Source organism: Phaseolus vulgaris, chromosome 7 (genome assembly GCF_000499845.2).
Source record: "Phaseolus vulgaris cultivar G19833 chromosome 7, P. vulgaris v2.0, whole genome shotgun sequence".
NCBI lineage: Eukaryota > Viridiplantae > Streptophyta > Magnoliopsida > Fabales > Fabaceae > Phaseolus > Phaseolus vulgaris.
In genome coordinates this window covers 12,880,850-12,895,888 of record NC_023753.2, presented here as the reverse complement: position 1 = coordinate 12,895,888, position 15,039 = coordinate 12,880,850, and the positions used below count along the sequence as shown (strand labels likewise).

The following is a 15,039-nucleotide window of genomic DNA, read 5'->3' as shown; positions in this document are numbered from 1 at the left end:
GGTGGAAAACACGAATCTACCGGACAAAGCTTGAATGAACGGCGGAAAACGGTTGCACCAGCACACAACCACACAGAAATCGCAGAAACTCCAAGAACTCACGTTGTGGATGGGAACAAGTTTTACACGGCCCCACGGTGGGCCCCTGATGATTCTGCCTGTTGACTAGGACGCAAGAACCTTGCCTCGTCAAATCTGGATCAACTTCTGCGCCGTGTTAGCTTCGGTCCTTCGCCTTGATTCACCTCAAGAACCTGCAAAAGACAGAACGGCGTCGCTGCGGCCGATCACGCTCCAACGCCCAAGTCAGCGAATGAACCACCAAATACTAAGAGAAAACTTAAGAACTCTCAGGAACCGTGCAAAATTCTCTCTCAGCGTACTCAAGTTCTCGCAAGCGCAAAGAAGTAATCTAAACGTGCGTACCTCAGAAGTTCGTTAGAATCTCTTATATACCTGTGCACTTTCTCTCTCCTGATAGTTACACATCTGGACACGTGGCTCGCATCCAGCTGTACACGTGTCACCATCTGGAGCATCCTTGACTTGGGCGCCACTTCTTACTCTTCAGGCTTTTGGCTAAGTTACTTATGCATGAAACAACTCAGTGCATAGCTGCCTTGGAGCGTGATCTCTTCTGCGTGGCGAGTACGGGTGCCTTCATACACACCTTCCCTGTGGTCTCGCCGGCCGCCTTCATGATCTACTTCTCTTGCTTCACCGTGCATGTTCAGGTAAGCTGTTCCCCGACTTCAACTTCTGGCTAGCTAGGGAATGACTATCTGACGACTTTATCCCCTGCTTCGAAAGCCTTGAACAAGCTTTCATGATCTTTCGGCGATGTCCTTCTTTCGGCGATCTCTAACCACTAGGTTGTCTGGGTTCGCATCCGGCGACTTCATCTCGAACCTGGTGACCGCCGATTTAGGTGTGCTAGAAATCGGAGCACGCCAACTTAATAACTGGCGACTACACGAGCCCCCCGACTTCCTTCCCTTCTGCCAATCATGAGCTCTGCTTAACACGCCTACATAATAGCTTGCTGCCACGTCATCACTTCCGACCACCTGGGCGGTACAGGCTATATGGCCGTGAAAGCTAAGCTAAGTCAAATGAAATGAGAGCAAAATGAAATGCAAGATGACAAGGCACATGGCATATGTGCTCATGACCGGCCAAGCAAAATGAGCTTCTAGAATATTCACTCATTTATGCTTTCTAACACTACTCTAATTACTAAGCACCCCTAATGGGCCTCCATGTAACATGTACAAGGCTTTCTCTCTTCCATCCGTGGCTTCATCCAATTGGGCGTGAATGTGCTTAGCCATTGACCTTGTAATAGGGCATAGACGGTCTAGGTCTACTCCTAGACGCTCCATGTGTAGCCTTCCCTCATCACGTCCTAGACGCTCCTTCCTTGAGTCTAGACGCTCATCACGGTCTAGCTTTGGGTCTTCGCTTCCATGGTGAGATGTGCTTGGCCCTCCTCCATCATCCCCTCCCCCTTGGAAAGGATTTGTCCTCAAATCCAGCTCGTCATCGTCATTGGTACCTACAAATGGAGAAAGATCAATTACATTAAAAGTGTCATGAACTCCATATTCAAGAGGTAGGTCCAATTTATATGCATTGTTATTGACTCGCTTGAGGACTTGAAAGGGTCCATCACCTCGGGGACTTAGTTTGGACTTCCTTTGAGTTAGAAATCTATCTTTGCGAAGGTGAAGCCAAACTAAGTCTCCTTCCTCAAAAATTATTTCCTTCTTCCCTTTATTGTTGTATTTTGTGTACTTCTCATTTTGTTGTTGTATTTGGAGTTTAATCTTCTCATGCATTTTCTTCACAAAGTCAGCTTTGATTACTCCTTCCTTATGCACAAATTCTTGTGGATTAGAAGAGGTAACAAATCCATGGGTGTGAGAGGATTAAAACCATATACTACTTCAAAAGGAGAAGCATTAGCAGTCTTGTGAACTACTCGATTGTAAGCAAATTCAATGTGGGGAAGATACTCATCCCAAGATTTATGGTTGCCCTTCATGATAGCCCTAAGCATAGTCCCAAGAGATCTATTGACTACTTCGGTTTGGCCATCCGTTTGAGGATAACAAGAAGTTGAAAATTGTAGTCTTGTTCCAAGTTTGCCCCAAAGAGTTTTCCAAAAGTGGCTTATAAACTTGGGATCTCTATCAGATACTATACTTCTAGGGAGACCATGAAGTCTCACCACTTCTCTAAAGAAGAGTCTAGAAATATTTTGAGCATCATCTACCTTGTGGCAAGGAATAAAATGGGACATTTTGCTAAAACGGTCCACTACCACAAAGATAGAGTCATGGCCTCTTGCAGTCCTAGGAAGTCCTAAAATGAAATCCATGCTAATGTCTTCCCAAGGAGCATTTGCAATCGGCAAAGGGGTGTAGAGTCAATGAGGCATTGTTCTAGACTTTGCTTTTAAACATGATATGCATCTAGAACAATGTCTTTGGACATCTTTCCTCATGTGTGGCCAACAAAATTTTGCTTTTAAAAGGTCTAGAGTCTTATCAACTCCAAAATGGCCCATGAGTCCCCCCTCATGTGATTCCTTGACAAGGAGTTTCCTATGTGTTCCTTGGGGAATGCAAAGTTTTCCCTCTTTAAAAAGATATCCCTCGGACACATAGTAACCTCCTTGCGCTCTATGTAGACATTGGGCATAGATGGATGAGAGTTCTTGATCTTCTTGGTAAAGTTCTCTTATGTGATCAAATCCAAGAATTTGGGCACCCAATTTTGAAAAGAGTGTATGCCGTCTTGAAAGAGCATCGGCCACTATATTGGTGCCTCCTTTCTTGTATTTGATTACATAAGGAAATTGTTCAAGAAATTCCATCCATTTAGCATGTCTCTTGTTGAGCTTGTGTTGGCCCTTTAAATATTTTAAAGACTCGTGATCACTATGGATGACAAATTCTTTGGACACAAGGTAGTGTTCCCAAGTCTTTAGGGCTCGCACAAGAGCATAGAGCTCTTTGTCATAGGTGGGTTAGTTGAGGGTGGCACCATGGAGTTTTTCACTAAAATAAGTCATGGGGTGTCCACCTTGCAACAATACCGCACCTATGCCTACCCCCGATGCATCACACTCTATCTCAAAAGTTTTGGAAAAATTTGGGAGAGATAGAATTGGTGCATTGGTGAGTTGAGCTTTTAGCCTTTGGAAGGCTTGCTCATGCTTTTCATTCCAACAAAATGCAACATATTTTTTAACAGGTTCATTCAAAGGAGAAGCTAGACTAGAAAAATTAGGTACAAACCTTCTATAGAAGCTAGCTAACCCATGAAAACTTCTTACATCACTTACATTTTGTGGAGTGGGCCACTCGCAGATGGCTTTGATTTTCTCGGGATCTACATGCACCCCCTTTTTGTTTACTATGAAGCCTAAGAAAACTACACTATCTACACAAAAGGTACACTTATCCCTATTTGCAAAAAGACTATTTTTCCTAAGCACTAGAAGAACTTCCCTAAGGTGACTTAGATGGTCTTCTAGGGTTTTACTATCACTACAAAAAAATATGTAAAAAGTGGCGGTTTTAATATGGCGGTTATTAATAATCGCCACAAGTTTCAGTATAATACGTAATTTCATTAACCGCCATAATTATCTTTCAAATTATGTCATTTTTAACTGTCGTAATTTTCTTTCAGAATTAAAAACTTTCTTTATTCCTATATTCACATTTTTAACTTGATTTAAAAATCCTTCAGTTTTTCACTTGAAAAATGATTTTTTTTTGAAAACTTAAGAAAATAAATTTTTTTGAATTTCATTTTGAAAACAAGAGTGAACCCTAAGTCTAACACTTTCACTCTCGTCCTTCTCTCTGCCTCACACTCACATGAACCCTGCGCTGCTTCCACACGAATCGAGCACTCTGCCTCACACAAACCCTAGCGATGTCTGGCTCCCACGAACCCTAGTGCTTGCTGCTTCCACACGAACCTAGGGCTCTCTGCCTCACACGAACCCTAACCATGCCTGCCTCACACGAACTCTGCCTCCATACGAACCCTAGCGCTCTCTGCCTCACAAAACCTACTCTCTCTGCCTCTACACGGAACCGATTTGAAGGTAATTTGATGTTTAGGATTTGTCATGTGATTCTATTTGTGTATTTCATTATGTGTTTCATCTTTATACTAGGTAGCTAAAGAGCAATTGAAGCAAGTTATCACAGAGGCGGCAGGGGAGAAAGAGTTTCCTGACTCGAGTTCTGATTTTCGAGCAATTAAAGCAAGTTATCACAAAGGCAGGTGAGAGAATTCTAAAACTCATTTTTTGTTCCAATCCTGCAGAAACTGCTTTTCTGTATCCAAGGGTCTTTGTTGAGTGAGGAGAATGGTCTATTTTCTTACATGGTTCATAGGTGAAGCTTGCCCATTCACGTATGAGTAAAAGAATGACACTGCATCGTCTTGACATTGTTGAATCAGATTTGTTGAGAAAGCCATTTGGCGGTCTGCAACAACCATTTGCCCTTTCCAGGTTTCAGCCTTGAGGACAAGGCTAACTCTATTGGGCAGGGAATTGATATCCCACTCAGGTCCATAGTTGTAAACCTAAGAATAAAAAGTAGGATTGATTGTTTAGTGGTTCCGTTTAGGTGTATTTCTGTTTCAATTAGTAGAGAAGGAGTATTTGGAGAATGGTTGATTCTGCTAGAGGGGAGTGGGGTTGGTCTTTTTCCTTTGGGAAAATGTTGAGATCATCCTGGGGGATCCAATAGTGGATGTTGAGTGAGGAGAAAATATTTTGTTGAGTTGCCACGAGATATTGTGGTTATAACTAGTGTTTTACTCTAAGATACTAGAAATCATTGTAATCATTACTCTTGGGGGTAGAGTTCTCTCTATATATGTCCTCTTGTATTAATTTACGTTGAATCAGTTCAATAAAGATCTTTTTCCTCTCATAGCTAACCCTTTTCAAGTGTGGATAATTGGAGCATACAGATTCCTCTCTTGCCAGAGAGAGCTCTACTCTTTGGAAACTTGTCTTTCTTTCTCTCAATTCTGTTATTTTCATTCTTTGATTGCAGGTACCCCTAATACAATTATGTTATTTTCATTCTTTAAATTTTATTTTGTGAAATTATTTTATAATGTTCAGTACAGTAGTTTCCGTTTTTATGTCAAACAGATTAGTTGTGGTTTATTTTATTGGATTTTGGATGTTAAAAAGAACATGTTAAAAAGGATGTCATATACTATTGACTCCCATTATCATAAAACCAACATAGTGAACCCTTTCTAATCTATAAGGTCTGTGGATTGATGGATAAATGAATTACTCTGGCCATCAAGTATTTCCTGTTGTGTCTGACATACTTTTTTATTGCACTAAAAGAAATACAATGTGAAAGTGTTGAAATGAGTATATTACTACTGGTGTTTATCTTTGTTAGATGATGTTAGCAATGTGATTGATCTAACTTGATTTTTTTCTTTTTGGTAGTTGTTGAAAGACCAAAAGTTTGTGGATGAAATTTTGTCCCGTACTCCAATTAAGCGTATAGCAGAACCTGAAGAAGTGTCTTCGTTGGTGACTTTCCTTTGCTTGCCTGGTGCTTCTTACATCACTGGACAGGTTATATGTGTTGATGGAGGATTAACAGTGAATGGATTTCAACCCAGCATAAGAATTACCTGAAAACACTATTTGGAACAAATGATTCTCATTTGATCACAAATAAGTGTGAGAAGTGATGTGCAGTTTGGTTTTCTCTCCCTTCTAGTTGCATACTAGAATACATGGTCTTGTTCAATTCATTAGCAGGTAAGTGACACTTTGGTCAAAGGTTCTGCTCCTTAGAGATAAATTTCTCAATAAATATTTACAGGAGAAGAAAGTATGATGGTGGAATGAATTGAGTTTCTTACAAGTTGAAATTTTAATCTATAGAAGATTTCTTAATTAACATTTTCAAAAGTTAATTTGAATTTGTGTATAAACTTTAGTCTATAGAAAAACTTAATTCATTTTGCTTGCAGTAAACAAAATTTCAACTTAGCAAATAGTAGTCGAGTTTAATTAATTCTTTCTCCGAAATTTAAAAATTCAAGTACATGTCACATGAGTAGTGGTCGGAATCATGTACTCATGGTGGTTCAGGACTATACTTATCATTGGCCATATTTGTTCCTGATCAGGGAAATTAGTCTTTGGGTACTTGGATATTAATTTCTTCAGTAATAAACCATTTTATGAATGTTGACAAATTTCATGACTAAAGGCACATTCAAGAACTGCGAATATAATTTTCATCCTCTAAGAAATAATCTAACATGATGGACACTGTATTTCAGTAGGTTAATTGGTGAAAATTTGTTATCTATGCTTGACATTGTAGTGTCTAAATATGTAAATGTGTATAACTTCTTTTGCTCCCTTGAATCCCCTTACTTTAGAAGTGGATGGTCAAATAAGATGTCATTTTATAACCCAAAAGGAAAAGATGTAATTTCAATATTTGCTCTACTATTTGTAGATAGAACAGTACAAAGCTGAAATCAAGAAACTTCTAGCATCTGAGGCAGAAATTAAAGCTTTATCAGTTAATTATGCAGCTCTGTTAAAAGAAAAAGAGGTACGGTCATTACTTTGTGGAATATATGTAATTAATGTACATTTAATCTGTAGATTTTTGTTTTCATTAGTTCACTTGAACTGTGCACTCAGACTCTGTTGAGCCATTTTTTTACTACATAAACTTTTCTGTTAATTGATTGGATTTATTCTGTTTAACTGGGGTATCTTCTATACGTTTTGGAGAACTATTGTTGGTTTTATGCAACTTAAGGTGTTTTAAAGTTATCGGATATAAAATGATTAATGTGTTGTCACCCAAAAGATTGAACTTTTGGGCTATGAGGCCTAGGTACATAATATGGTATGGGTATGATTTGGATACAGGGAATTTTTAGAAATTAAACACATGATATGGTCAAGATAAATTAGCAATTTTGTTTGTATTTATATATATTTGACATGAATATACTATTTTTTAAGCAACATTAATATTACCAACTTCTCATTAATAGTAAATAACTGAATTTCATCGAATTTCATCTATTTTTGCAGAATACACAGTAAAGGGTTTCACATGTAACTGATGTTGAAATAAAAGTTTGATGATGAGAAAGAGAGTGTGCCCTTTTGCTTTGCTACCATTTTAGTCTCCTTGGCAGCTTTAGACTGCAAAGCGTGCTACAAAGACATGGAATAAATATGGAAGATCCTACTAATTAAAGATATTTATCATTTTATAATATATAGATAGATGTAAATTTCACTGATTTATAAGATTCAGTTTAAGTTTTAATATAATATGAGAGTTATTTTATAGTCTATTCTAAAGGGTGCAAAATAAGGTGAGTCTAGTTCTTAATAAGAAATATAAGATAACAATCTTCATAATGAATATAAGATAACAAATAATATATATATATATATATATATATATATATATTGGAACAGTGCACTAAATTGGAATCTGATAGAATATATAGAACCATAAAAGTGATTATTTGCCTGTCTTCTAAACTGAGTCATTAAAGATTTTTTTTAGCTCAACTTTCATTAATAGTCTTTACTTATTCCCTCGTTGATGAATGGACCATAAAGTCCACATTGGTTAGTGACTAAATTTGTTTGAACTTTTTTGTTATGTGAACTTGAGTTTGTTATTTCATTTTTTGTTATGTGAACTTATTTTTTTACTGTAATCTAATGATAACGTCTATCTTTGATGTGTCTAATGGACATTTTCCAGCTTCACAATTATCTAGCAGCTTCACAGCTTCACAACCATCAATCCAAGTAAGTTTGTTTTGGTTAACTTTTTTTACTTCAGTTTAATATATAATATATGTATACATTACTAGATAAGTAATGTTTTATTTTGTTGTTTTGGTGTAGTCATGCCAATTGATAAATCGAGGATTTGTAAACCACGAAACACCATTGAGTATGCAAATGGGTTGAATGTCTTTGTCTTTGTCGGTGGTGCTATGTCTTTGTCAAGAAGAAGAAATAATTTGGTATTTGTTTACTTATATTGTGCTCTCTATTTTAATTTTAATATATTACAATTTTCACCACATTATACTTATGTTATTATTGTTGAACATATAGAAAATTGAGACTGGTAAAAATATTGGACGAGCTGAAATGTGGAAGATCACACATAAGAGGAAAAATGGCACATATGTGAATGATGAGGCACTGGAAATTGGGGTAAGTGTTTGGACGGCTTTGATGATGATGTATTGATCATGGAAATATATTGGATTGCTTTGATGATGATGTATTGATCATGATGATATATTGGACTGCTTTAATGATGATGTATTGATCATGGAAATATATAGGACTGCTTTGATGATGATGTACTGATTATGATGATATATTGGACTGCTTTGATGATGATGTATTGATCATGAAAATATATTGGACTGCTTTGATGATGATGTATTGATCATGATGATATATTGGATTGCTTGCATACATCAAATCTTCCTCCTGAGTAAGCATCCTGATTACATGCAAATGCTCATGCTATTTGGATGCCTGATTATTATGTTTACTGCTGCCATAATATATTCTAACAAGTATATATGTTGTTCTTTTGATTATTTTCTATTTTATCCAGGAAAAAATTGATGAACTAATGTTGACAAATCCAAAAGGTGGTTCAGATATATCTCCAGAAGATCCAATTGGTGTCATATTTGGAAAGGAGCATCCGGGTCGAGTTAGAGGGCTATCATATGGAGCTTGTCCCAACCTTGCTTTCAAAGGATCCACAACAAGGCTAAGTGGTATGAACCATGCTTCCTCTAGTTCAACTTCGTCAAATGTGGAGGACAAGGTAACTCAAATGGAAAATGAGCTTGCAACTCTGAAAAATCAAATGAACACTTTGCTTGCATATATTGCTTCAAGAAAAGATGTTCCAGAACATTTTGCTGCAATGGCAGCTAATTTGGTTCATGCATCCACCAATGAGGTATTAATATATTTAAATATTTATTAGTGTCTTTTATTTTATAATTATAAACATACAAATTCATTAACTTCAAATTATTTATTTCAGGCATCAGATTATGGAAGTGGTGCTCCATCACCTAATCAAGTAATAGGATCAAGTGCCGGAAGCAAAACTAATTAGGGATGTGTGTTTTAATTTTAAACTTGATTAGGGATATATGAACTTTTGAACAATTATGTGTTGTAATTTTGAATTTGATTAGGGATGTATGAACTTTTTATGTGTTTTAATTTTCAATTACATATAAACTTTTGAACATTATTATGTGTGCTTTAATTTTCAATGAAATGAATGGATGGTTATAACTTTATACATTATTTTATTTAATTATGAAAAGTGGTGGTTAAATTTTATAATTGTATAAAATAGAATATAAAAAAGTGGTGGTTAATTTATAATTGTATAAAACAGATTACAAAAAGGGGTTAAATTTTATTTATTCAGTATTAAAATTACGTCAGTTAAAAACGCCACTACTTACGTATATTATGGTGTTAGAATTTTCTTCAATCATTGTAAATTGCGACAGTTATAACTGACACTCCTTACATATGAAAACCGCCACTATTTACACTATGTTTAAAGTGGCGGGTGTTGCGGCGGGTAACATAAAACCGTCACATTAAACTTTGTGGCGGCCAGTTCTATGGCGGTTTGGGAAACCGTCAAAAGTGTATATTATGGCGGTTATAAACGCCACTTTATACGGAAAAAACCGCCACAATATACACTTTTTTTTGTAGTGTATACACTAGGATATCATCAAAATAAACTACTACATATTTACCTATACAATCTCTCAAGGTGTGATTCATAAGCCTCATGAATGTACTTGGGGCATTAGTAAGCCCAAAGGGCATTACCAACCACTCATATAATCCAAATTTGGTCTTAAAAGCGGTTTTCCACTCATCACCCTCCTTGATTCGAATTTGGTGATATCCACTTTTAAGGTCAATTTTGGAGAATAGAGTTGACCCATGTAATTCATCAAGCATATCATCAAGCCTTGGGATTGGATGCCTATACTTGATGGTGATGTTGTTGATTGCTTGACAATCACAACACATGCGCCATTTTCCATCCTTTTTGGGCACCAACAAGACAGGTACAGCACAAGGGCTTAGGCTCTTTTGAACCCAACCCTTCTCCAACAAGTCTTGAACTTGTGATTCTATCTCCTTTGTTTCCTCGGGGTTTGTTCTATAAGCAGGCCTATTTGGTAGGCTTGCCCCCGGAATGAAGTCAATTTGATGTTCTATACCTCTAAGGGGAGGGAGCCCAATGGGACCCTCATTAGAGAATAGTTCTTCAAATTCACTTAAAAGGTTTTCTATTTGAGGAGGTAAATTCATAAGTTCACTACTTGTGGCAGTGCATGTAAGTGCTCATTTACAAAAGATAAGGCTTGGTTGTTCAACAAGAAGCAAATTTTCAAAAACGTTTTCAAGAGGCTTTTCTTGTTGATCAACCTTGTGGGAAGGAACACTCTTCTCCCACGCCTTCCTATCCCTAAGGATTTTCTCTTTTTCTAGCGCTTTTTTTTTTTTCCTCATCCTTCTTATGCTTCATTTCTATTTGGTCTTTCACCACTTGAGAATGTGGTAAAGGACTAAGTACAAACTTTTTATACTTGTGGGTGAAGGAAATCTCGTTAGTGAGACCATCATGCAAGGTTTTCTTATCAAATTGCCATGGTCTCCCTAATAAGATATGACAAGCTTCCATAGGTACTACATCACATAAAACTTTGTCTTTGTAGTTCCCTATGGAAAACTTGATTTCCACTTGCTTGTCTACATGTAGTTCCCCATTTTCATTAAGCCATTGAAGTTTGTAAGGTTTTGGGTGAGGAACTACTTGTAGCTTAAGCTTTTCCACCATCCTAACACTACAACAATTACAACTAGATCCACTATCCACAATGAGGGAACATATGTTTTCTAAAACATTGCATCTTGTATGAAATATGTTCTCTCTTTGTGTTTCAATGGATGTGCTAGGGTGATTGTTGAGGGTTCTCCTAATCATAAGCAATTCTCCCTCTAGTGGAGCTACCCTCTCATCCTCTCCCCCTTCCTCTCTCTCACTAGGCTCATCCTCGCCACTAGTGTATTCATCTACACCCTTAAGAAACAAAGTCCTTTGGTTTGGACATTGTGCTTGCACATGCCCTCTACCATAGCACTTGAAACACTTAACATCTCTAGCTTGGATGGGTGGGGTGGAGGTTTCTTTGGTGAAAGGTTTGGTAGGTTCTTTTGGTTTTTCTTTTGATGTACTACCCTCCCTTCTAAACTCCTTCTTGGGATAAAAGTTAGAGTAAGGGCTCACCTTTTGACTTGACGTTTTGCGTAAGATTTGTTGCTCAACTTTAATGCAAAGTTGAACCAAGTCATTCAAGTCTTGGTAAGGTAAGAGCTCTACCCTATCTCTTATCTCAAGTGATAGGCCACTAAGGAACCTAGCTATTGTGGTATCCTCCTCTTCTCTAATGGATGCTCTCATCATGTAGAGCTCCATTTTTTGCCTATACTCTTCCACACTCATGTTCTTTTGTTGGAGTCTTTGGAGCTTGTCCATCAACTCCCTATGGTAGTAGGAAGGTATGTGGCGGCGTCTTAGGGCTCCCCTAAGGTCATTCCAATATGTAATGGGAGGTTCCCTATGAAGACGCCTTTCTCTTTCGAGAGAGGTCCACCAATACATGGCGTTCCCTTGGAAGCTAAGGGTGGCTAGGGGTACCTTACGTTCTTCACTCACCCTATGGCAAGCAAAGAGTTGTTCTACTTTCATCTCCCAATCTAGGTAGGTTTCTACATTCTCCTTACCATGGAAGTGAGGTAGGTCTACTCTAGTTTCCCTTGGCCCCTCTTGCTCCCTTTGCCTATTCCTTCTAGGGGGTGGTTGGTAATAGTCATTAATTCTAAGGCTTCCCTCCCCTAGAGACTCATTACTCCTAGATGCATGAGTATGAGTTTTCTTTGATTTTTGTGATTTTTGGGATTTCTCTTCTTGGGCTTTAGCCAATTCATTAATTTTTGTCTCATTCTCCAATTGTCTAAAAGAAATCATTTGCACAACTTGTGAAACTTCTTTTAAAAGAGATTTTTATAGATTTTACTTCACTTACAATAGACTTTGGAGAGTGAGGGGGAGAAGACATGGCTAAAGTTTTTGTGTATATAAGTGTTTTACCTTGAGGAAATTTAGGAAAGTCAAAGAAGGTAGTTTTCCAGGTAAGGGAGGTGAGTCACAAAGGACTACTTAAGTACCAAGCCTTTGCCTTAGCCAAAAACTATCCCTCAATGTCTTCACACAAAACTTTCTCTTAGCAAACTACTTAGAACACAATTAAGTTGAGAAATCAATTTTTTTTCAATGCAAGAAAACAATGTTAGCTACTAATTAAGAAAGCTAGACGGTTCAACAAGCTTAAACAAACCAAACACACATGCAAAGCGTAACTAAAGAAGCAAGTTAAGTAATTAAAACAAATAACAGTTTTCTAATTAAAACTCTACACTAGTCGGCCCTAGGTGAGGCTTCTTAGACACTTTGAGCCCTTGAAGACACACTCACCGTCTAAGTACGTAATTAAGAAGTAATTAACACAAACTAAGTTGCAAAGAAATTAAGAAAACTCCCTTTGTTGATCCTCTTTTTGCTATTGGCACTTCTTTGGTTGTCTTTGCTTGTTGGGCCTTCCAAGTGTTTGTGGTGTTTTGGGAAAGTGTTTGATTCTGCCTTGTCTTTGTTTCCCCTTAGAATGAAGGTCATAATTCTTGAATTCCAGCACCTATCAAAAGACTAAACCCTACCCAAGTCAAGTTTCCATTCCATTAAGCACCAAAGGAGAATAAATTCCAGCACCAAATTAGAGGTCAAAGAACAAAAGCAAGAAACAATTTAATAGAATAAAACAGTACCACCAAAAGGAGTTAGATTATGACAACTAGAAAGAGGTCCAAGAAATATTAAGCAAGCAATTAAAAGGTACTCAAATAAAGGTAGGCAAACAAAAGAATCCTAAGAATAGCACTAGAATTAGATTACAAAATAAAAAAACAGCACCACTGGAAAATTGTTGTGGGCCAGAAACGTGTTTTTCCCCAATTTATGCTGAGCTGTGCTTTTTAGATTTGATTCTGAAATTTGATATGCAAGATATTCAAGATCTTAGCTAAAATATGGCGTTGGAATCACTCAAAACACATGAACCATTTTTTTTTAATAAATTTTTCAATTTCAGTGTTCAGTTACACCAGCTGTAGCGCCTCAGATTTGCACACTGATTTTAAAATATTTATCATTTTTTTTCTGTTGACTCTTTTGAACTAATTCTTTTTTTGTCTTTTCGGTAACACTCTAATCTTGCATATTCCAGAGAATCAAAATTTTCCTATGAGTGAAAATATTTTTCTGGAACAAAACAGCCAGCACAGAGAATGTGAAACAGGGGATTCTGGAAAAAACTGGAAAAAACAGTAAGATACCAAAATTTAAACACAATGGAATTGAGAAAAGGAATTTGTGTAAGATCTAAACACAAATAGGAACTCAAACTAAAATTAAAAAGGCACCAAAAGATTAAATGAATAGCAGATTCAAAGCAAAAGTATATACCCAAAATCAAGAAACAATCAAGCCAATCAAAGGACTACTATGAATTGATGACATTGTGGATGAACATAACTTTACAAAACATATATGGATTTAGAAATTAAAGACTCAAAGAGCATAATATGAACCAAATTAAAAGTGCAATAAAGACTCAAAAACCTAAAATAAAACAGCAACTCAAAGGTGTATGGAATCCTATCACAATTTGCACAAGAATTGTTCAAGATCAATTGAACAAAGTGCATCGGTTGGATCTTCCAAATAGCACACCAAAACAAATTAAAATGTAAAAAAAAGCAAGACAATTATGGGAATAAGATAAACAACATGAAATAAAGAAGAACTAAAAAGGAAAAGACCAAGAACAACTCATCTTTGAAGAACCTATGCTCATGATACCAAATGATGGCAAATTCATGAAGTTCTTCTTAGAATCATGTGAAAGATGGTGAGGAAGCCATGGATGTGTATGAGCAAGATCCTCCTAAGAGCTATGGTGATCTTGAAGGTGCATGGTGTGTATGGAAGTTGGGAGGTTCGGCCAGCCCAATGAGAGGTGAAGGATGTGAAGATTAGAGCCTAGAAACTAGGTAGAAGCAAAACTTGGCACAAAGTTGGCAGCATAACTTTACTATCAATAATCTTGGAAAATACATGAGATGGCCTTCCCTTTTATAGGCTATATGACCGTGAAAGCTAAGCTAAGTCAAATGAAATGAGAGCAAAATGAAATGCAAGATGACAAGGCACATGGCACATGTGCTCATGACCGGCCAAGCAAAATGAGCTTCTAGAATATTCACTCATTTATGCTTTCTAACACTACTCTAATTACTAAGCACCCCTAATGGGCCTCCATGTAACATGTACAAGGCTTTCTCTCTTCCATCCGTGGCTTCATCCAATTGGGCGTGAATGTGCTTAGCCATTGACCTTGTAATAGGGCCTAGACGGTCTAGGTCTCCTCCTAGACGCTCCATGTGTAGCCCTCCCTCATCACGTCCTAGACGCTCCTTCCTTGAGTCTAGACGCTCATCACGGTCTAGCTTTGGGTCTTGGCTTCCATGGTGAGATGTGCTTGGCCCTCCTCCATCAGAAGTTCCCCGTATAGTGTGGGCATATCATACCACTGAGCAATCGGGAACCCATGAAACCCCGTTTAGTTTGGTGTATGGGTGTGATGCGATGATTCCAGTTGAAATCCAGGAAAGCTCGCCGAGATTCCAAAACTTCGTGGCGGAAGACTCGAATGAAGAAAGGAGAATGAACTTGGATTTGCTGCATGAAGTCAGGGAGGAAGCACGGGTGAAGGCGG

The 15,039-nt window shown here is 37.4% G+C and overlaps 1 protein-coding gene across 6 annotated transcripts; it reads left to right on the top strand.

Annotated features, from left to right (window-relative positions):
* Nucleotides 1-3,813: 3,813 nt before the first annotated feature.
* Nucleotides 3,814-9,359, top strand: LOC137828364 (uncharacterized). 6 transcript variants are annotated; one of them, XM_068634895.1, is made up of 9 exons: nucleotides 3,814-4,123; nucleotides 4,196-4,305; nucleotides 5,507-5,827; nucleotides 6,540-6,638; nucleotides 7,824-7,870; nucleotides 7,970-8,091; nucleotides 8,186-8,287; nucleotides 8,703-9,059; nucleotides 9,147-9,359. In XM_068634895.1, exons 6-9 carry the CDS (start codon nucleotides 7,972-7,974, stop codon nucleotides 9,219-9,221), a joined length of 654 nt encoding a protein of 217 aa, XP_068490996.1. In that variant the 5' UTR covers nucleotides 3,814-4,123; nucleotides 4,196-4,305; nucleotides 5,507-5,827; nucleotides 6,540-6,638; nucleotides 7,824-7,870; nucleotides 7,970-7,971; the 3' UTR covers nucleotides 9,222-9,359. The 6 variants fall into 6 exon arrangements, with proteins under 6 accessions (XP_068490996.1, XP_068491002.1, XP_068490998.1 ...); XM_068634897.1 differs by having other exon boundaries at nucleotides 3,826-4,123; nucleotides 4,196-4,301; XM_068634898.1 differs by having other exon boundaries at nucleotides 3,860-4,123; nucleotides 4,200-4,301.
* Nucleotides 9,360-15,039: the final 5,680 nt, after the last annotated feature.

Coding starts and splice junctions, on each gene's coding strand:
- LOC137828364 (XM_068634895.1), top strand. CDS start 7,972: ATGCCAATTGATAAATCGAGGATTTGTAAACCACGAAACACCATTGAG. Junction 8,092..8,185: donor CAAGAAGAAGAAATAATTTG/GTATTTGTTTAC, acceptor TTGAACATATAG/AAAATTGAGACTGGTAAAAA. Junction 8,288..8,702: donor ATGAGGCACTGGAAATTGGG/GTAAGTGTTTGG, acceptor TATTTTATCCAG/GAAAAAATTGATGAACTAAT.